At 49.9% G+C, this 21,123-nt stretch overlaps 1 protein-coding gene across 1 annotated transcript; it reads right to left on the reverse strand.

Moving 5' to 3' along the window:
* Window positions 1-15,791: 15,791 nt before the first annotated feature.
* On the reverse strand, window positions 15,792-16,772 carry LOC141917270 (olfactory receptor 14J1-like). The gene has a single exon (XM_074810373.1). The coding sequence runs from the start codon at window positions 16,755-16,757 to the stop codon at window positions 15,792-15,794; it is 966 nt and encodes a 321-aa protein (XP_074666474.1). The 5' UTR covers window positions 16,758-16,772.
* Window positions 16,773-21,123: the final 4,351 nt, after the last annotated feature.

Consider the following 21,123-nt stretch of genomic DNA (forward strand, 5'->3'; position numbering starts at 1 on the left):
ATGAGCCCTGCTTTGCACCTTACTCTGACCCCATGCGGTCCCAAAATTTATCAATGACTCTCTGTACTCACTAACTGTTCAAACACAAAACTGTAATTTTATTTGGTCTGACTATGTCTGTTAAATCCACATAACCTGTGCAGTTTCTTCCAAAGCCCTGATAATGCTCCTCCATCGCCAAAGATGTCCCAGCCCCCAGCTCACTTGAATCCTCTATTTAGCCCCATGTCCCAGCACTGAAATGCATGTCCTCCTTCTTCTGCTGCCTCAAAATCAAAACTCAACCTATTTCACCTCAGTATGACACACTCCCACCCCCACCGCCATCTTCTTCCTGCCTTTTACACACACACTGCCACACACCCACCTCTCTCTCCCTGCACTCCCATGTGTCCCACAAACCCTTCTGCTTCCCCTGCAGCGATGGGACCTCAGCACAGGAGTTTTGTGCATCCTCCAGGCTCATGGATGCTTCCTGAGTTCCATCCAAGTCCGGGGAGCAAAGGAAGAAATGAGAGGTGTCTCAGTCCCCCCATCAGCCCCAGGGCTGAGGGCCAGCCATGGCATGAAGAGACAGAAACCAGTGTCTCCCTGTGACCCCTGCTCCTGTCTCCGAGGCAACCTTATTGTCCACTCCCAGCAAGCCACTCTGTGTCAGCCCCTCTCCCAGGAACAGACTCCTGTCCCAGAGGCTCCTCAGGCTTCCCCAGCTGCCCCAGCAATAGAGAAACTTGCCCCGTGCTGGTGCATTCAGAAATAGGTTTCTCTTGGTCCTTTATTTCCCACTGGAAGCACTGAGTTTCTTTTTTCTCTTCTCGGGGGATATCCCTGTCCCCAGAGAAACTTCCATCAGGGAAGAGTGTTCATTCTTACCTGACCTTAAGGAAAAAATGTTTTAGGGTGACGGTGTTGAGACACTGGAATAGGTTGCCTAGAGAAGTTCCAGGTTGGAGGCACACACAACTTGTCCGGGCAATGTCTACCAGTGCCTCACCACACACAGACTAAAGAATTTCTTCCTTATATCTAATCTAAAGCTCTCCTCTTTCAGCTTAAAACTGTTACTGCTCACCGTATCCCTACACTCCCTGATAAAGAGTCCCTCCCCAGCTTTCCTTTAGGCCCCCTTTAAACATTGGAAGGTCTCCCCAGAGCCTTCTCTTCTCTGGGCTGAACAACCCCAGCTCTCTCAGCCTGTCCTCACAGGGGAGGTGCTCCAGCTCCCAATCATCCTCGTGGACTCCTCTGAACCCGCTTGAATAAATCTATATCCTTCTAATGTTGGGGGCCCCAGATCTGAACACAGCACTGCAGGGTGAGTATCACAAGACCAGAATAGAGGGTGAGAATTCCCTCCCTCGACCTGCTGGCCACACTTCCCTTGATGCAGCCGAGGACACGGTTGGCTTTCTGAGCTGCGAGTGTGCATATTGTTGGGTCAGTTACTTTACCATCCGCTAGTACCCCCAAGTCATTCTCTGCAGGGCTGCTCTCAATCCACTCATCACCGAGCCTGTGTTTGTGTATGTCATTGACCTGATCCATGTGCAGGACCTTGCATGTGGCTTTGTTGAACTTCATGAGGTTTATAGGGGTCCAGAGGGTCTGCAAGTAGCTACTGGAGGAGTAAGGTGGCCCAAATCACTTTTTGGAGAAACTGTGGGGTCTTGGGCATCTGGTTCTGATAAGGCCATAGGTCTTGACCCAGAGAGGAAATTGTCCTTTATGGAAGAGAGTATCAGAAAAGCATGGAGCTGTGTCTGTGATGGACAAGGGGTCAGCTGAGAGCTGAGGGGTCAACATGAGAGGGAAGAACAACATGGGCAATGCTGTGGTGGGTGGATGTCTGCTCCACACCTCCTGGTCAGGAAGAGGAAGTAGATGAGGCCTTCTTCAGACAACTGGAAGAAGCCTCATGTTAGCAGGCCCTGGCACACATGGAGGACTCACACTATCCCCATAGCTGCTGAAAGAGAACAGAACAAGGTGCAAGCCACACAGGCTGCTTTTGGAACTTGTTGACTTCTCCTGAGAAGAGTGACCAAGGAGGCAGTGACGTGAGGTGCCCTGTGGGACTTCATCCTTACAAACAAGGAAGAAGTGGTCAGGGATGGAACAGTCAGGGGTGAGAAGGTAGAGCTGAGGATCCTGAGAGAAGGGAACAAGGCTTCATGAGAGCAGGCTTTGTCCTGCTGAGGGACTTGATTGGAAGAATCTCATGGGATACCACCTTGCAGAGAAGAGGGGTGCAGAGAGCTGTTCGATAGTCAAGGATCTCCTCAGCTCCAGAAAGCTCCATCCTGATATGCAGGATGTCATGCAAAGGTGTCAGGAGGTTGGCACAGATGAGAAAGGAGCTCCTGACTGAAATGAAGCATGAAGAGGCAGCACAGAGAAGGTGGAAGCTGGCTGCCTTCCAGCCTCAATGGTTCTGTGACAGTGCTGGAGAGAGCCATTGGTATGTGTGTGTGTGCTTGCCTGTGTAGGGGAATAGGGGAATGAGGGGATACTGGGACCTGGATTGATGGATGGTGGAAAAGCAGAACTTGGAGTGATACATTTTGTCTGTGTGTCTATATTCTCCTTCTCCTCTGACCATGCTCTTGATTGGCCTAGAAACCTTTACCTGCACCACGGATATTCCCTTGACGATAATGCCTGTGTGGGGCAGGGAGGCTGGGTCAGGGCAGGGACAGGGCTGGCTCTGACAGGGGCCAGGAACCAGCTGCCAGGAGGTGACAGCAAGGACAGTTTACAAAGGAGAAATTTATAGAGATTGACTTCATTGTTTTTAGGAAGGCAAAGCTTGCCTGGAGCCAGTGGTGGCAAGGAAAGTCAAGAGCAAAACAATGAGCTTCAGTGGCTCATTAGAGAGCAAGAATGAACGAGGGAAATGCAGGGCTGGTGCTGAATGGGGAGGGTGATTTAACAGCATCAGACACAGGTGGGGCTGGGAGACTCAATGCCATCCTTGCCTGAGTCTGTACTGAAAAGTTCTCCAGGCCTCAGTGCTCAGGGAAAGGGCTAAACAAACGAGGAGGAGAGCACGTACTGGCAGGAAGCTCAGGAAATGCAGCAAGGACAAGTGGCAGTTTGTGGCCCTGCAGGACATCCCCCTGGCAATGGCACAGGCTGGGAGAAGCCCCGTGGGAAAGGGATTGGTGGGTTGGGCAGGAGGCAGCCATGTGCCCTGGCAGCAAGGGAGGCCAGCTGCCCCCAGGGCTTGATGGCTAGGAGTGCAGCCAGGAGATCAAGAGAGGGCATTGTCCAGGTTACTGCGTCCAGATTTCAGACCCCCAGGACAGGAATGATGCTGGCAAGCTGGAGGGGTTTGGTGAATGGCCCCCAAGATAAGCCGGGCCTGGAACACTTTGCCTGTAAGGAGAGGCTGAGGGAGCTGGGCTTGTTCAGCCTGGAGAAGGGAGGGCTGAGGGGAATCTCAGTACAGCCTGGCAGCACCTACGAGGGGGCCATAAAGAATAGAGAACTAGGCTCTGCACCATGGTGCATGTTCAGAGGATGGAAGATGAGTGTTGGGTGAAAGAGGGGATGTTCAACCTGGAGAGAAGGAAAAGATTTTTCACCCATCTCAGGGCTAGTCCTGAGCAGGGTATCCATGACCATGCCTGCCCTTTTGTCTGTCATGATTGGTCAGGTCACAATAACCCAGGTACCCCCAGAATCAGAACCCACATGGGCCTCTTGCACCTCCCTCATCCCCTCCCCTCTCAAGGATGTAATTTCTATTGGGTGGGTTCTATGATATGCTGGATGACCTCAGAATGCCTGCTGGCCAGCATGTCTCCTGAGGGCCAGGCAGGCTGCTGCACTGGAAGAGACCTCATAATCATCCCCATTCTGTGCAGCTCCCCTCGGCCTGCCTCTCACCTTCCTCTCTGTCCCTGTCTTTTCTCTCCTGAGATGAGCAATTTGTGATGAATGTGTTATCCCAAAATTGCTGGAGCCAGCTGCTGACCAATCAGGCTCCTGTAACAGGAGTGGCCTCACAATCAACATCACAATTTGTGGTGCCTTTGCCCGTCTCTCCCCATCCACTCCCCTGAGTCCTAATCGCTGCTGGACCCCACATTCAACAGCCAAACTCAGCCCCTTCACTGGCCTTTTCCTCTCCCCTGCCCCACAGCTTGGCAGAGCCAGGGTGGGACGTCTCATGTTCAGGCTTTGCAGTGCTCATGCAGAATTATCGTGACAAAGTCGGTGCTGAGATCAGACTCAGTGCTGTGGAGCAGACCCCAGCAAGAAATAACAGCGTTCAACAGTAGATTTGCAGTGGTGGCCACCATGTTGGTTTTGCAAGGGGGCTTCTGCCCATTTACTAAAAGGATCTGCTACTACCAAGATGCACTTGGTGTTTCAAGCTGTCACTGCCAGAGGTCCCACAAAATCAATCTGCAGTTGTGCCCATGGGCCTCCACTCTGTTGGTGCTGGGCTGGGGCTTTTACTCCAGTGTAATCTTCACTGGTCACGGCACAAGACAGACAGCTCCTACCCCAGAGATCTACATCCTTCTTTGTGTTAGGCCAGCACTCACTGTCCTTCACTCTGCTCAGAGTGTTTGCCTCAGCTCATGGATGAGCTTGATGAGATTCTCCTTGAATATTCTGAGGCACAATCCAACGCTTATTGCCTTCTGCATCTACAGCATAAGAAATATTCCTTTCCCTTACTATTCCGATTGACCTGATGGGCCTTTTCACATGACTCCCTTGAATTTCCCTGGTTTGAAGTTGATATTTTCCCAAATTGGGTCAAGTTGATGGGCTCTGTCACAGCCACTTGAAGTCGCTTGTTCTGGAATTGTTCAACCTGAGTTTAACCTACATGACCCAATATTGTTCATGGATGCTCCTGTGCTTGCTGATAACAGGGCCAAGATTCTCAGGTTCCAAATGGCCACTTCAGCTGTGGGTCATCTCCAAGAATCTGTTCCCAAGGGTACCAGGAGCCCTGGTGCCAGCCCACAGGAACCTGGGCCTTCCCAGTAAAATCTATGGATCTTGACCAAGACTTACTCTGAATTTCCAGACTGCAGGGAATGCCTTGCATTTCTTGTCATTTGTGTTAGTGACTATATGCTGCTCTTCTAGTTCCATATTTCTCAAGTCCATATTCTAAAACTTCTAGTTCTTTTTCTAAATCCTGTACTTGTCCAACTTCCACCTCAGGTATTTAATTTGTAACCACAGTCTGTCTATGGACTCTAAGTTCTTCTTCTCTTTTTATTAAGATGGTTCTCTTAATTTGGGAAATTCTTCAATGTCGTATGCCATGGAATTCTTCCAAGCAGTTTCCTCAGCAGGCAAGAGCCTGCTGTCCTGAAGTCCAGCTCTTTTCGTTCTTCCCTTCACTCAGGAGCCTCAACTCTACTTTCTCACCCCTGACTGTTACATCCCTGACCAGCTCTTCCTTGTTTCTAAGTCTGATTTCCTGCAGGACACCTCCCCTCACTGCCTCCTCAGTCACCCTTGTTGGGATGATGTTTTCAAGGAACTCCAAAACCCTCCTGGATGGCTTTCACTTTGCTATGTTGACCCTTCAGAAATATCAGGATAGTTTAGGTCTCCCATGAGGGCCAGGGCTTCGTCTAGTTTAATGAAGAAGGCATCATTTACTTCCTCTTCCTCATCAGGGGGTCTGTAGCAGACATCCACCCACCACAGTGTTGCCCATGACCTTCCAGCTCTTCAGCTGATTCATCATCCATCACCAGGCAGAGCTCCACACATTCCTGTCCTGCTGCTTTCTCCCATAAAGGGCAACTTTCTGTCTGGGAGCAGCCCCATGGCCTTATAAGTACCAGACCCAAGGACCTCACAGTTTCTCCAGGAGAGGGCATCTGTAGTGCTCTTCAACTCCTGATGCTGTTCTCTTGTGAGAGACACCCCAGTTAAGATGAGCCAGATGCAGACAAACATTAAAACCTGACCAAATAGAGCTTCCACGGGAACCTTGAGAAACTCTGGGATTCAGCAACTGAAATCACTTGAAATTTTACAAGGAAATGTTGCCAGTACTATATTGGCATGAAGAGGGAGGCAAATAGCCCCATACATGAGGACAGGTTAGAACCTGACTGGCTGAACAGCAACTCTGAGGAGAAGAGCCTGGGCACTACGAGGGTTGTCCTATGAGCCAGGAGAGGATGGACATGATGAACAAGGGCAGCTGCCTACGGGGCTGCATTCGGAGGAGCATGGGCCACCCAGACACCCTGATTTACCATCCCTCTCCACTCAGCACTGGTGTGGTCCCACACACATGGGTGTGTCCCAGGGTGTGGCTCCCCTTTTTGGAGAAGTAGGGAGGACCTGGAGAGTGTTGAGTGAAGGTCTGCCAAGGTGGAGTTCGGGATATATTACACATGACCTGTGTGGGGTTGCTGAGGGACCTGGACACCATTTGCCCAGTGTGGAGGTGCCCGGTGTGGAGGCTCCAGGCACTATAGGAGTAACCTGAGAGTGACTGAGGGGTGGTTTCAGAGATGATGGAGCTTCTCTTTGTAGTGAGATACAGCATGAGAAAGGACTAATGCCACAAAGTGCGGCTGGAGAGGCCCAGACTGAACGCAGAGAAATGTCACTCGAAGGGCAGTGCTGTGGTGTAACAAGACACCCAGAGGGAAACTGGAGAAGCCCCAGGCTTTGTGTTTCAATGAGAATCCAGGGAGGACAGAGAGATATCAGTCAAGGAAGGGAGATGCTCAGGTGAGAGCAAGGTGTTGTAGCCGGGTGGATGTCTCCAGCCTGCAGAGAAAGAGGTGCAGGTGTGGGACACGGTGGGACAGCCTGTGGTGGAGGCAGCAGAGAGATGCAGAAAGTCTGAAAATCCCCCAGCAGAGATGAGCTCTTTCTGCCCTTGGCTCTGGCTGTTGTCTCTGCTACTGATGCCAATGAGGAAACACCTTCCCCTTACAGCACTGGGTCACATGGCCTCCTCTTCCCCACCTGTGAGAGACAAGAAACCAGGCCTGCGAGAAATTAAGAAAAACAGCCTGAGAAAGCAAAAGTTACAGCTGATCGAAGAAATGCCTCAAACACTCGCAAGACAAAACTATGAGTCACAGGGTGCATTCTGTGGAGGTCGAAGCTGATAAGGCTGCCTGAATAGCACAAGATGGGACTGGAGGAGGGAGCCCTGTGGAGGCAGGACGGCTCTGCTCTGGGGCACCTGGACAAATTTCAAGGGCCATCTGTCTGGTGAATGAACTTTGCTTCATTATCCACAAAACGCATATTAAAGTTAACACCCCTCAATAGGCTAACGGAGGCTAACATGATCATGCTAATTACATTATCCCATGAAACACCTCACCCCTCCCCGTACATGGGATACGTAGGTATGTGGGTCGACCTAGGGAATGGACCCAAGGAAAATGTGTATAAATCAAGGGTGGGGAGGAAGGCGGGGGGTGGGGGGGGGTGGGCCTTGACAGTGCAGTGAAGCAAAGAAGATGGATGCAAGCGAAAAGGACGGCTGCCTCCTGGAACCCTCGCTGGAGGGATCAGCTCAGACACCCAGACCTGTGATCTGTATTTCCCCATTCCCTCTATCTCCCTCTTTTCCCTATCCCATTAAGAAATGCAAGGCATATTGTATTGCTTGCCACAACTTGCTATATACTTAGCCAACTATCATGTGTTCAATTAGTACATTGTGGGTAGTTAATAAATATTTGGACTTGGAGACTTGTTGTCCGCTCCGTTGGGGATTTGTGAATCTGAGTCACTTGTCTCCCTCATCTGAGCGGGACGTGACATTAAAATTGGCGTAGTCGGCAGGATCCCCTTCGGTGTCGGAAAGTCTTATGAGATACTGGTTCTCTATCTGACAAACTCGGACACGGAGAAGTGGGAATTGGCCCCTCAGTTATATGCTGGGAGAGGGTCAGAGGGATACCGATTCTCTATCCGATAAGGACAGAAAGAATTGGGAAGTCACCTCTCAGCTCTAAGCCAGGAGAGGTTTGAGCAGTGGCAAGCCATGACTGGCCGGGAAATGTCGGTGCTTGACTGCTCCCCTGTATTTGAGAAACTGAAGGAGTATAAGGCCTGTCCTCCTCCTTTAGTAGAGGTTTGGGCCCATGATAATTGGCATCATCCAGAAGCAGTGGCAAGCTCTATCAGTGCACTTGTGGGGGTGAAAGGGTCGCGCTCAGGCAAAGGAAAAGCTGTAGTGTGCGCTGTATTAGGGGCAGCACTGACTGCAGCCCCAAAAGATAAACATGTTAAGAAACAACTAGAAGGGGAAATGATCAAATCCATTCAAGATCTGGTAAAAGCTCTCCAGGATCAATTGGTCAAGGAACTTAAAGTTACTGAACAAAAAGCTAAACTCTGGCAAGAGCAAACTGAAGTTTTGAAAAGCCAATTAGCTGATGAGCGTAACATCACTCAGCGACTTCACACGGCTCTGTTAGATGCCTTGGACGGAGAAAAAATCTCATGGTCCGAAAAAGAGGGGAATGAACAAGAAAGCTGCAACCGGACGGATCTTGGCTCTGTTCCAGATAGTGAACAGGGAGTTATGAGTCTGGCAAAGCAGCAGCCAGACCCTTGTATCCAACAAAGGATTTAGAGATAAGCCGAGAAATTTTTTACCCCGAAAATGAGGGGGCAAATTTAAGACCGTTAATTAAAACGGAGACCACCGATGGTCAGGGTGGAAGAGCTCCGTAGGTCACCATTCGAACCTCACCATATCCAGCAACTGAGCTTGCAAAAATTCAGGAGAAATATACCCGATGAGCTCAGGAAACCAAGACTGAATACGTGTGGAGGGTATCTTTGACTGGTGGCAACTGAATCTTGTTATCAGAAGATGAGGCCCAGGGGTACTGGGGGCCAGGGGTTTTTTTAGTTACTGCCGACAAGAGAGAGTCGTGGTCGTTAACTCAACGAGCTGCTTATTGGGCTGGGGGTCTGGACCCCTTGGAAAGGGGGGATCCGGTATGTGCTGAGACCCCAACCATAAATCATTTGACTGAAAGTCTGCAGAAGGCTGCTTGTCTCCAATTAATGCATGACAGGCATTTGGTTCCGCAGCAGCCTTCCCCAATGCTATTAATTGCTAACCCCGATCAAATGACTCCCCTGATTCAGGGCTTGCCGGACTCTTTGAAATCACATGCAGTACAATTACAAGATCGTTCGCAGAATGCATTAGCCCCACAAGGGGGGAGACGGGCAGGGGGAGAAGCCATGACCTGGGGAGAGATAGCTCAGGACTTAATAAATTATGGCCGGAGAATGGGCCTTACCAGGGGAATGGGTAAACCTAAGCCCTCGGTACGCAGAGTGGAACAGCAGGAAAATCCATCTCCTTCCCCTCTGCAAGTTTTAAGAGCAAAGAGAAACCTCTTGTGGACTGAGGGAATTGGACAGGGGATTCCCCGAGAGTTAATGGATGGTATGCGTACTACAGTTTTAGAAAAGCTCATTCGAGCCTGGAAAGACAAAAGGAAGCTGCCCCCCTCAACTGAGCAGACCTTTCGGGAGAGGGGAGGGACAGAACTGAAAACTAACGAGATGGTGGTAATTGCTTCTCAAACACCAACTGCCCCTGAAGAGGACTTGATTGATTTAGGGTTGGGAAATTGGACGCACCATCCCCAGTAAGTGAGCCGGGGGATGGAGGGTGGGTCCACTTAAGGAGGCTCACAGAGAATACTAAAGGAGACTTGTTGAATACCTTTCCACTCGGCCCCTTTAAAACTCCAGTTGCATTTCTAGTAGATACGGGGGCTCAGATCTCAGCACTCCAAGCTGATGTTGCCAAGTGGAATGGCATAATTGCTGACAAAAAGTAGATTTTGTTTACAGATGTTTTTGGGGACTCTAAGCCACAGCCAACTGCTCGGGTGAAATGCTGGTTACCAGGGAATGAAACTGCAACAGAGGCTATTACGATCCTGGGAAATTTCCCCACAAATATCCTGGGACTTGACCTATTGAAGGGACAAGCCTGGGTGGATTCAAAAGGAAGGGAATGGAAACTTCTGTCCCCAACTGCCTCTATAAGACTTACAGCAAGCGCCTGCGCTTCCTCCTTCTAAAATTGTTAATGTTAAACCTTACGCCTTACCGTTAGGTGCCAGGGAGGGGATCGCTCTGGTAATAGCAGAGCTGCGGGAGCAAGGGATGATCATTCCAACTCACTCACCCTATGATTCCTCAGTGTGGTCAGTCCGTAAACCTAATGGAAAGTGGCAACTGACAATTGACTATCGGCGATTAAATGCCAATACAGGTCCTCTAACAGCTGCAGTACCTGACATAGCTGAACTGATTGCAACCATACAGGAAGCAGACAGAGATCACTTTGCCTTTACACAGGAAGGCATGCAATTTACTTTTACACGTCTCCCCCAGGGATATTGCCATTCGTCGACCATCACTCATTATGCACTAGCGCAGGAGCTTGCTCAAATCCCTCCTAGGGAAGGGGTCAGGATATATCAATATATTGATGATGTTCTGATTGGTGGCTCTGATGCTGCTGCAGTGGGACAGACCCAGTCAGGAAATCACCCTGCCCACCTACTAAACAACCAGGTGGATTATATTGGTCCTTTCCGGCTCTCCGAGGGAAAACGCTCTGTATTGGTGGGGGTGGAAATAGTGTCGGGCCTAACCCAAAGAAAAGCTGTATCTCGAGCAACTGCAGAAAATATGGTGAAGGGGTTAAAACGCTGGTTTAGCTGCTTGTCTAAACCCAAATCAATCCAATCAGACAGTGGTACTCACTTTATTGCCGGGGTGGTTCAGGAGTGGGCTCAAGAAGAAGGAATTCAGTGGATTTTCCATACTCCATACTATCCCCAAGCAAATGGGATTGTGGAACGCACCAATGGACTTCTAAAGCAGGCCCTAAAACCCCTCGAACCAGGATGGCCACAATGGGTGCCAGACGCAGTAATGAGGATAAACAGCCGGTGGGGAATTAATGGGTGCCCACGACTTACGGCGTTCTGTCCTAAGCCTCCATCCATATTCACCGAGAAAAAAGAGACTAAAGACCCTGCAAACCCGCTCCATTATCCTGGACAACCTGTTCTAGTAGAATTGCCCACCGTGGGGCAAGTACCCCTAACCCTAAAAACTCCCATCAATATTTGTTCGTGGGTGGCTACTGATGCCCATGGGAAAGAATACCGCATCAATACGAGGGGGATTGTCCCTTCTTTCTAACCATTATTGGTTTGTTATGCATATATGTGTTTTACAGATCCTGGACAACAGGAGACCTATGTTACTTTTAGCACTTTCAATGGTTGTAGGCATTATCAGCTAGTTATTATTTGTAATCTGCTTATATAATTTGTGGAATCATACCTGCTGGGTGTGGAATAAATCATTGCCAATCAATTACAATCAACAATCCAGGAAATTTTACAGGTACATTTAATGAGTTCACTTATTAGAAGGTTAACCTGGAGTTGTGCCTTAAGTTACCTTATTGGGAATCACCTCCAAAATAAAGGAAGCCTGTGAGCCACCTGTGACTGCAAACTGGTGCTTGCAAATACCAAACAGATTACAGTGCTCGCTCGTATAACTGCATGTGGTCCTGACAACACCACATCCATCAACAGCAAGATGAAGTAATCAAAGACTAGCTGAAGGGGTCTGATCCCACAAATTAAGCATTAATGAATTGTACCTGAATATTAAATTGTATTCCCATTTAAATCCTTATAGACCTGATAATGTGATTGTGTAACCTCAAATAGTTTTAGAAAATTTAACTTAGCAATTATATGTACGAACAAGGTATGCCTTTAGGGAATTAAAGGTGCAGACCCAACAAGCATATAAGATGGCGTTGCAGAATCCGGCTAGCATTGCTGAAGGAACATGGACTGTGCGGTGTGCTGAATCTAACTGAGGGAGAATGTTATATCACCATGCACAATGCCACCACCTCTATAGAGGAGACCGTGCCATGATGAAGAAGATTACCAACAGGAACAGAGAACTTTAACCAATTGACTGGTTTGATGGATGGAACCCTGGGTCATGGGTCACATCACTGGGATCCTCAGGACTCATGGTGTGGGGAAGATGGCTTGTAAATATTAGTATTGTGATATTATGCAAATTTTTGCCTTTAATACTATGCCTTGCAGCAGTTAGATATATGCTCTCTCACCTTCTCTATTCCTTTTCCCTATACCTTTTGAGATCACAGCGGTCAAAGAAGAACTTGGAGTGTTTGAGTCACGGGGTGGGATGTGGGAGATGAGAAACCAGGCCTGTGAGAAACTAAGAAAAACAGCCTGAGAAAGCAAAAGTTGAGGCTGATCGAAGAAATGCCTCAAACACTCACAAGACAAAAAAAATGAGTCACAGGGTGCATTCTGTGGAAGTTGAAGCTGATGAGGCTGCCCGATTAACACAAGATGCGGCTGGAGGAGGGAGCCCTATGGAGACAGGACGGTTCTGCTCTGGTGCACCTGGACAAATTTCAAGGGCCATCTGTCCGGTGAATGACCTTTTCTTCATTATCCATGAAAAGCATATTCAAGTTAACACCCCTCAATATGCTAACGAGGGCTAACATGATCATGCTAATTACATCATCCCATGAAACACCTCACCCCTCCCCGTACATGGGATACGTAGGCATGTGGGTCGACCTAGGGGATGGACCCAAGGGAAGTGTGTAGAAATCAAGGGAGGGGAAGAAAGGGGGGACCTCTGCAGAGTGCAGTGAAGCAAAGAAGGATGCAAGTGAAAATGACAGCTGCCTCCTGTGCCTTCTGGAACCCTCACCGGTGGGATCAGTGCAGAAGCCCAGACCTGTGATCTGTATCTCCCATTCCCACTATCTCCCTCTTTTCCCTTTTCCATTAAGAAATGCAAGGCATATTGTATTGCTTGCCACAACTTGCTATATACTTAGCCAACTATCGTGTGTTCAATTAGTACATTGTGGGTAGTTAATAAATGCTTGGACTTGGAGACTTGTTGTCCGCTCCATTGGGGATTTGTGAATCTGAGTCACTTGTCTCCCTTGTCTGAGCAGGACGTGACACCTACCTGCTTATTCATCCATAAACACCATAATATCCTATCTTGAGCACAAGAATATTCTGTGGGACAATGCTGAAAATTTTACTGACCCGCAGATAAAATATAAACCCTGCTCTCCTCATACCTAGCAGTCTTGTCCTTTCCTCATGGAAAGCAAAGAAGATGACCAGGTCCAATCTCTCTTGGGTAAATTAAGTCACTTTCTTTTTCAGACATCAAAGAATTGTGCTAGGAGTGGACATGCTCTGGAGCACAGTCTTGCACTCCCCTGTTCATCCGTTGGAACTTTTTGATAGGTACATGCAATGATTGGGTGCTGCCAGTCATCAGGGACTGCCCCCTAGCTCCATGGCCTTTCAAAGACGATGGAAGTGTCTTTGCTGTGACATTTACTGAGCCTCTACTGTTATGGTGTTGCTGGTATGGAGACCAGCTCTGACCCAGTGGTTCACATGGCCTGCTCCTGCCTGCAGCCACAGGGGTGCCACTGTGGTCACAATGGGACTGCTGAAAGCTACACAAGAGCTTGGGGGTGACACAAATCCAAGGGTACAGCAGGATGGTGTGAATCTGAGGAGAGCCCAGCACTGAAAAGGCCATGTCCTGCTGCTGCCCCAGCTCACAGGCAGCTGAGAGGCAGTGCCCGCCGAGGCAGTGAGGGACAGCCCCAAGGGGCACTGAGGCTGCTCCTCCATGGGGCAGCTGGGCCCTTGGCTCCTGAATCCCTTCTGCCTGCTGGGGCTGGGCCCCCAGCTCCAGAGGAGATCTAAGAGATGAGAGTAGAGGCAAATGATTACGTTCTGGCTTCTTTAGCTATGCAAAGAGCCTGGTTCCTCCTGTACGGGAGGCTTACTGGACAGGAAAAAAAAAAAAATAGTGCAAAGCCTAAGAAGAAGTTGTATGAATAATATGTAATTACAATTAATATTATCACAAGCGTAGCAAACAAATACAAAATAGAAGAACAGAAGAAACTATGATAACCTCAGATTTTACTGAATTCCTGGGAGTTCTATGAGAATGGCAGGCACCTTATTAATGCTGGAATAATGTTTATTCATATACTTTCCTCAGGGCATCCTTGATCTCCTGGTTCCTCATGCTGTAGATGAGGGGGTTCAATGCTGGAGGCACCACCGAGTACAGAAATGACACCACCACATCCAGGGTTGGGGAGGAGTTGGAGGGGGGGTTCAGGTAGGAAAATTTGCCAGTACTTAGAAACAGGGAGACCACAGCCAGGTGAGGGAGGCACGTGGAAAAGGTTTTGTGCCATCCCTGCTCAGAGGGGATCCTCAGCACGGCCCTGAAGATCTGCACATAGGACACCACAATGAAAACAAAACACCCAAAAAGTAAACAGGCCCAACTTCCCTGAGGTAGGAGTGTGAGCAGGAGAGCTTGAGGATCTGGGGGATTTCACAGAAAAACTGGTCCAGGGTGTTGCCATGGCACAGTGGTATAGAAAATGTGTTTGCAGTCTGCAGGAGAGAATTGAGGAAACCACTGGCCCAGGCAGCTGCTGCCATGTGGACACAAGCTCTGCTGCCCAGGAGGGTCCCGTAGTACAGTTTATTAGGTAAAGTAAAAGCCACACACATAAGCAAACAACACAGGAATTCATTCCCACTTCTCATCGTCAGGCAGGGGTTCAGCCATCTCCAGAACAGCAGGGCTCCATCAAGTGTAACAGTGACTTGGGAAGACAAACACCATAACTCCGAATATCTGCACGTTCCTCCTTCCCCCAGTGCTATACTGCTGAGCATGACGTCATATGGGCTGGAATATCCCTTGGGTCATTCAGGATCAGCTGTCCTGGCTGTATCCCCTCCCAGCTCTCTGTGCACCCCCAGGTTCCTCATTGGTGGGGGGGGAGGTGAGGAGCAGAAAAGGTCTTGACTGTGTGTAAGAAAACATCCCTGTGTTATCAACACTGTCTTCAGCACAAATCCAAACCACAGTCCCATACCAGCTACTGGGAAGAAAATTAACTCTATCTCAGCCAAACCAGCACAGGCAGCCTCCCCAGTGTGTCCCATGAACATGGGCACAGGACAGACCCTGGACCTTCAAGTCTTCCAAGGCGGCCTGGCTGGGCGAGGACACTGCTGCGTGCTCCTACCCTGCAAATCACACTGTTCACCTGTTCACTGGTGTTTTCATCTGCGGGCCACTTTCATGGGCATGTTCTTGAGATCAGGTTTGGAAGAAGAGCTCAACCTTCAGGCACTGCCCTGAGGAGATCCGCTTTCATGATGGAACCACTCTTACGGAGGCCGGCTCTGTCACAGAAGTGCCCATTGCCTGTCCCTGCCTGCGGTCACAGAACTGCCATGCAGCAGGAGTGTGACCAAGCTGCCAGAGCACTCAGGCCTTACACCAAACTGAAGGGGTGAGGAGAGTGTGGAAGTGAAAAGAGAACATCTGTGGAAGACCAAGTGCTCCCTGGCAGGGCTGCCATGCTGGGACTCTCTTCCCCTCCACCACTGCACACAGAAATGGTCCTTGCAGTTCCATAACGGTCTTGGAAGAAGGACCTCATAAAAAAAAGTCACTGCAGGCCCTTTCTTCTATTTAAACACACAGAGATCATGGCTCCTCATTTACGCAGCCACTCAGTCAGAAAAGAAAAGCAGACAGTGAATTAGAAAGGGAATGACAACATCATTACAAGTAAAATACCAACACCAACAACAAAAAATACACAAGACAGGCTGGGCCTGTAATGAGTTATATTATAACTGCTGTGCAGCAGAAGATGAGCAGTTTATAGTTTCAGAAAAACATCTAGTTATCAGTTTCCTCAGGGCATCCTTGATCTCCTGGTTCCTCAAGCTGTAGATGAGGGGGTTCAATGTTGGAGGCACCACCGAGTACAGAACCGCAACCACCAGGTTCAGGGTTTGAGAGGAGATGGAGGGTGGCTTCAGGTGGGCAAACATGACAGTGCTGATAAAGAGGGAGACCACAGCCAGGTGAGGGAGGCACGTGGAAAAGGTTTTGTGCCGTCCCTGCTCAGAGGGGATCCTCAGCACGGCCCTGAAGATCTGCACATAGGACACCACAATGAAAACAAAACATCCAAAACCTAAACAGGCACTAACCATGATAAGCCCAACTTCCCTGAGGTAGGAGTGTGAGCAGGAGAGCTTGAGGATCTGGGGGATTTCACAGAAAAACTGGTCCAGGGTGTTGCCATGGCACAGTGGTATAGAAAATGTGTTTGCAGTCTGCAGGAGAGAATTGAGGAAACCACTGGCCCAGGCAGCTGCTGCCATGTGGACACAAGCTCTGCTGCCCAGGAGGGTCCCATAGTGAAGGGGTTTGCAGATGGCAACATAGCGGTCATAGGACATGATGGTGAGGAGAGAAAACTCTGCTCCAATGAAGAAGAGAAAGAAAAAGAGCTGTGAAGAACATCCCAAGTAGGAGATGTCCCTGTTGCCCCAGAGCAAATTGGCCATGGCTTTGGGGAGAGTGGTGGAGATGGAGCCCAGGTCGAGGAGGGAGAGGTTGAGGAGGAAGAAGTACATGGGGGTGTGCAGGTGGTGGTCACAGGTGATGGCGGTGATGATGAGGCCATTGCCCAGGAGGGCAGCCAGGTAGATGCCCAGGAAGAGCCAGAAGTGCAAGAGCTGCAGCTCCTGTGTGTCTGCAAATGGCAGGAGGAGAAATTCAGTGATGGAGCTGCTGTTGGACATTTGTTCACTCTGGGCGTGTGGCACTGTTGAAAGAGAAGAAGACATTGACTAGTGTGGGCAGACTTTTTTGAGTCAATCCTATGCTATTTCCCAAGAAATCCCCTCAAAATTATTACTCTTTCTTTGGAGAAACTTCATTCAACTCCTTTTTATAAGCTCAGGTTTGTGTTGCTGAGGGCAACTTTCTTTGAAGGGGCAGAAGACAACATCTCTTGTATTGCTCTCAGCCTGATGACAGGGGAGCCCTGAGGGGCAAAAGGGCTCCCTGTGCCCTCGTGCAGTCAGGAAAGATGGTCTGCCCACGAGTGACCTGCCGGTCACCATGCAGGTGCCCTGTGCTTATTACACCTCTCTCTGCTGGAGGATGATCTCACTAACAATGTACTTTGGAGAAGAATTTGAATTTTGTGAGCTCAGAAGAGTCCAGTCTCAAAGTCCATTGTTCCAAACATTTCTCTCCTTCCCCGTACATCTGAGCAGAGAGTGATGCAGATGGGTCACCTGGTTCTCTGTTGCCTGGAGCTGTCTCTGTGGGAGATGTTTGTCTCCAAGTCTCCTCCCTGTCAGTGCTCACAGCCCACATCCCACCCTCTGTGTGCTCAGCGCTGCCCTGCACGACCCTGCTGGCAGCAGGGATCTGCCCAGGGACATCTCTGTGTGTGCAGGGGCACAGGAGTAACTCAGAAATGTACATTTATGAGAGCAGGGAAATAAAATCCAGTCTCCCACTGCCCTGCCAGAAAACAAAGAGGAGAATTCTCAAAGCACACACTCCTTCCCTATTAGGTAGTCCCCACCTTGACTGTCCTCATGAAAAGTCCCCTTGGAAATTCCCTGGGGGTCATTTGAAGTTCTGAGCATCCTTGAGAGATGCAGCAACATCTCAACAGCAAAAGGACCCTGTCTTCCCTGACAGGGCATCTCCTTCCCCCCACAGCTTCTCCCCACAGCGCCATGGGCAGCTCCCCGGGCAGGCTGAGTGCTGACCCTGACCGGTGGCAGAGTCCCTGCCCCAGCACACAGCCCCTGGGCTGCAGGGACCCTGCTCTGAAGGACAGCCCTGGGCACCCCTGGCTGCACACCTGGCTGCACACCCCTGCAGCCGTCCCCGGGAGAAGGCAGCCGCCATGGCCTGTCCCTCTGACAGTGCAGCAGGGAAGCCCTGCTCTGGAGCACATCCTCCTCTCGACAGGAGCGAGATTCCTGGCGGCTGTGCCGGCTTCACCAGATCCCTCCACCAACTCCAGCTGCATTGCCCTGCACCCACAGACTTACTGTGCCAAGGGCTGTGAAGATTTCTCCTCCAGTGAGCTCTCAGCATCCTCCCACTCCCATCTGCCTTTCCCCTCTCTGTGTCCGGCTCCTCTGCCCTCGGTGCCTGCAGGCAGTGCCCTCAGCCCTGCTGCACTTTGCAGAGGAGCTGCTCCTGGGCAGAGGTGTCTCTCTGCAGTGGTGCCCACTTGCCCTGAGCTCCCTCCGTCCCAGGAGCCCATCCCAGCTCCGCAGTAGAGGACCAGCCCAAGGCATTTTAATGACCCCTCGGGTGGGTTTGGTGCTGAGTCCCTCAACCTCAACCAGTGATAGGAAGATGAAGAAACCTCTCAAGAAGTCAAACTCAGATGCAAACTACAAAGATACCTGTAGTTTTAGTCAGTCCCAGTGAGGACCATTACTGACAAAGCCTCCTCAGGGGCTGGTTAGAGCAGAAAACTCCAGGCAGTGATGACAGGGAAACAAAGGTTATGTCAAGGCAGAACAAATTCTGAGTAAAACTAGAGGTGTTACATTAAGCAAAAGCGCCAAGACCTGACCCCCAGCCTGTGGGAAGGGAGATCCTGTCCCTCACAGTTTCTCAGGGCTCTTCCTGGGGCAGTGTGATGTGGGGATGGGCAATGCCAAGGGCAGGACTACAGTCCAACACCTCCCAGGCTCACAGGTGGGGAAGGGGAGGCCATGAGACCCAGTGCTGTAGGGGAAAGGTGCTTCTTCATTGCCATCAGTGGCAGAGTCAACAGCCAGAGCCAAGGGCAGAAAGAGCTCATCTCTGCTGGGGGATTTTCAGACTTTCTGCATCCCTCATCTCCACCACAGGCTGTCCCACTGTGTCCCACACCTGCACTTCTTTCTCTGCAGGCTGGAGACATCCACCCGGCTACCACACCTTGCTCTCACCTGAGTATCTCCCTTCCTTTATTGATATCTCTTTGTCCTTCCTGGCTGCTCCTTGAAACACACAGCCTGCGGATGCTCCAGTCTCCCTCTGGGTGACTTGTTACACTGGACTGGACTTCAAATGACACTTCTTTGTGTCCAGTCTGGGTCTCCCCAGCTGCACTTTGTGGCATTAGTCTTGTCATGCTGTATCTCACTTCAAAGAAAAGCTCCATCATCTCTGAAATCACCCCTCAGCCACTCTCAGACTACGCTTATAGTGCCTGGAGCCTCCACACCACTGGCCAAAGAACTCCAGGTCCCCCGGCCACCCCACACAGGCCATGGGCACTAGGTCCCGAACCCCACCTTGGCAGACCTTCACTCAACACTCTCCAGGTCCTCCCTACTTCTCCAGAATGGGGAGCCACACCCTGGGACACACCCATGTATGTGGGGCCACAACAGCTGGTCATGTCCCAGCCTGTCGTGATGTATGGGGCTATTTGCTCCCCTTCCCCCACTGAGGTAGAACTGGCCCCTTATCCTTGTAAAACTTCAGGTGACTTCCATTTCTGAATCCCAGAGTTTCACAAGGTCCCCACGGAGTGAAGCTCCATTTGGACTCCTTTTCATTTTTGTGTGTAGCTCGCTCACACTGATTGGGGTGTCTCTCACAAGAGAACACCATGAGGAGTTGCAAAGCACTACAAATCCCCTCTCCTGGAGAAACTGTGGAGTCCTGGGAGTCTGGTGCTAATAAGGCCATGGGGCTGGACCCAGAGGGGAAGTTTCCCTTTATGGGAGAGAGCAGCAGGAATGTGTGGAGCTCTGCCTGGGGATGGATGATGAGTCAGCTGAGCTGAAGGGTCACGGGCAACACTGTGGTGGGTGGATGTCTGCCACGGACTCCCCATTGAGGAAGAGGAAACAGATGAAGCCTTCTTCATTTAACTGTAAGAAGCCCTGGTCCTCATGGCACTCCTAAACTATCTCAGTATTTGCTGAAGGGGCAACAGGAGCCATCCAGGAGGGTTTTGAGTTAATTGACAACATCATCCTGACAAGGGTGACTGAGGAGGCAGTGAGGGGAGGTGTCCTGCAGGAAATCATACTCAGAAACAAGTAAGAGCTGGTCAGGGATGTAACAGTCAGGGGTTAGAAAGTAGAGTTGAGGCTCCTGAGAGATGGGAAGAAGGCAAAGAACTGGACTTCAGGAGAGCAGGATTTGGCTTACTGAGGAAGCAGCTTGGAAGAATCCCATGCGATATGACACTGAAGAATTTCTCAAATTAAGAGAACCATCTTTACCAAAAGAGAGGAAGATAGTAGGGTCCACAGAGATAAGCTGTGCTTGCAAAATGAAAAGCTGGATTTAGATGCCAGACAAGTATAAGATTTAGAAATGGAAATAAAGGTCTTAGAAAACTAACTTGAGAAATCAGGAATCTAGCAGCTCAGTTTCTAGCAGAGCAGCATATAATCACTAACACAAGTGACAATAAATGCCATGCATTCCCTGCAGTCTGGGAAATCAACAGTAAGTCTTGGTCAAGATCCATAGGTTCTACTGGGAAGGCCCAGGTTCCTGTGGGTGGCACCATGGATCCTGGTAGCCTTGCCAGCAATTCTTGGGGATGACCAACAGCTGAAGAGGACATTCAGGACCCGAGAATCTTGGCCCAGTTACTAGCAGGCACAGGAGCATCCACGAACAATCTTGGGTCATCTGGGGTAAAATCAGGTTGAATAGTTCCAAAACAAGCAACGTCAAGTGGCTGTGACAGAGCCCATCATCTTGACCAAATTTTGGAGAAGGTCGCCTTTGAACCAGGGAAATTCAAGGGAGTCATGCAAAAAGGCCCATCAGGTCAATCCCCATAGTAAGGGAAAGGAATATTTCTTATGCTGTAGATGCCGAAGGCAATAAACATTGGATTGTGCCTCAGAATATTCAAGGAGAATCTCATCAAGCTCATCCATGAGCTGAGGCAAACACTCTGAGCAGAGTGAAGGACAGTGAGTGCTGGTCTAACACAAAGAAGGATGTAGACCTCTGGGGTAGGAGCTGTCTGTCTTGTGCCGTGACCAGTGCAGATTACACTGGAGTAAAAACCCCAGCCCAGCACTAACAGAGTGGAGGCCCACGGGCACAACTGCAAATTGATTTCGTGGGACCTCTGCCAGTGACAGCTTGAAACACCAAGTGCATCTT

Source organism: Strix aluco, chromosome 36 (genome assembly GCF_031877795.1).
Source record: "Strix aluco isolate bStrAlu1 chromosome 36, bStrAlu1.hap1, whole genome shotgun sequence".
Taxonomy (NCBI): domain Eukaryota; kingdom Metazoa; phylum Chordata; class Aves; order Strigiformes; family Strigidae; genus Strix; species Strix aluco.

Excerpts from the sequence above, each read along its gene's own strand:
- LOC141917270 (XM_074810373.1), bottom strand. The coding sequence starts at position 16,757 with ATGTCCAACAGCAGCTCCATCACTGAATTTCTCCTCCTGCCATTTGCA.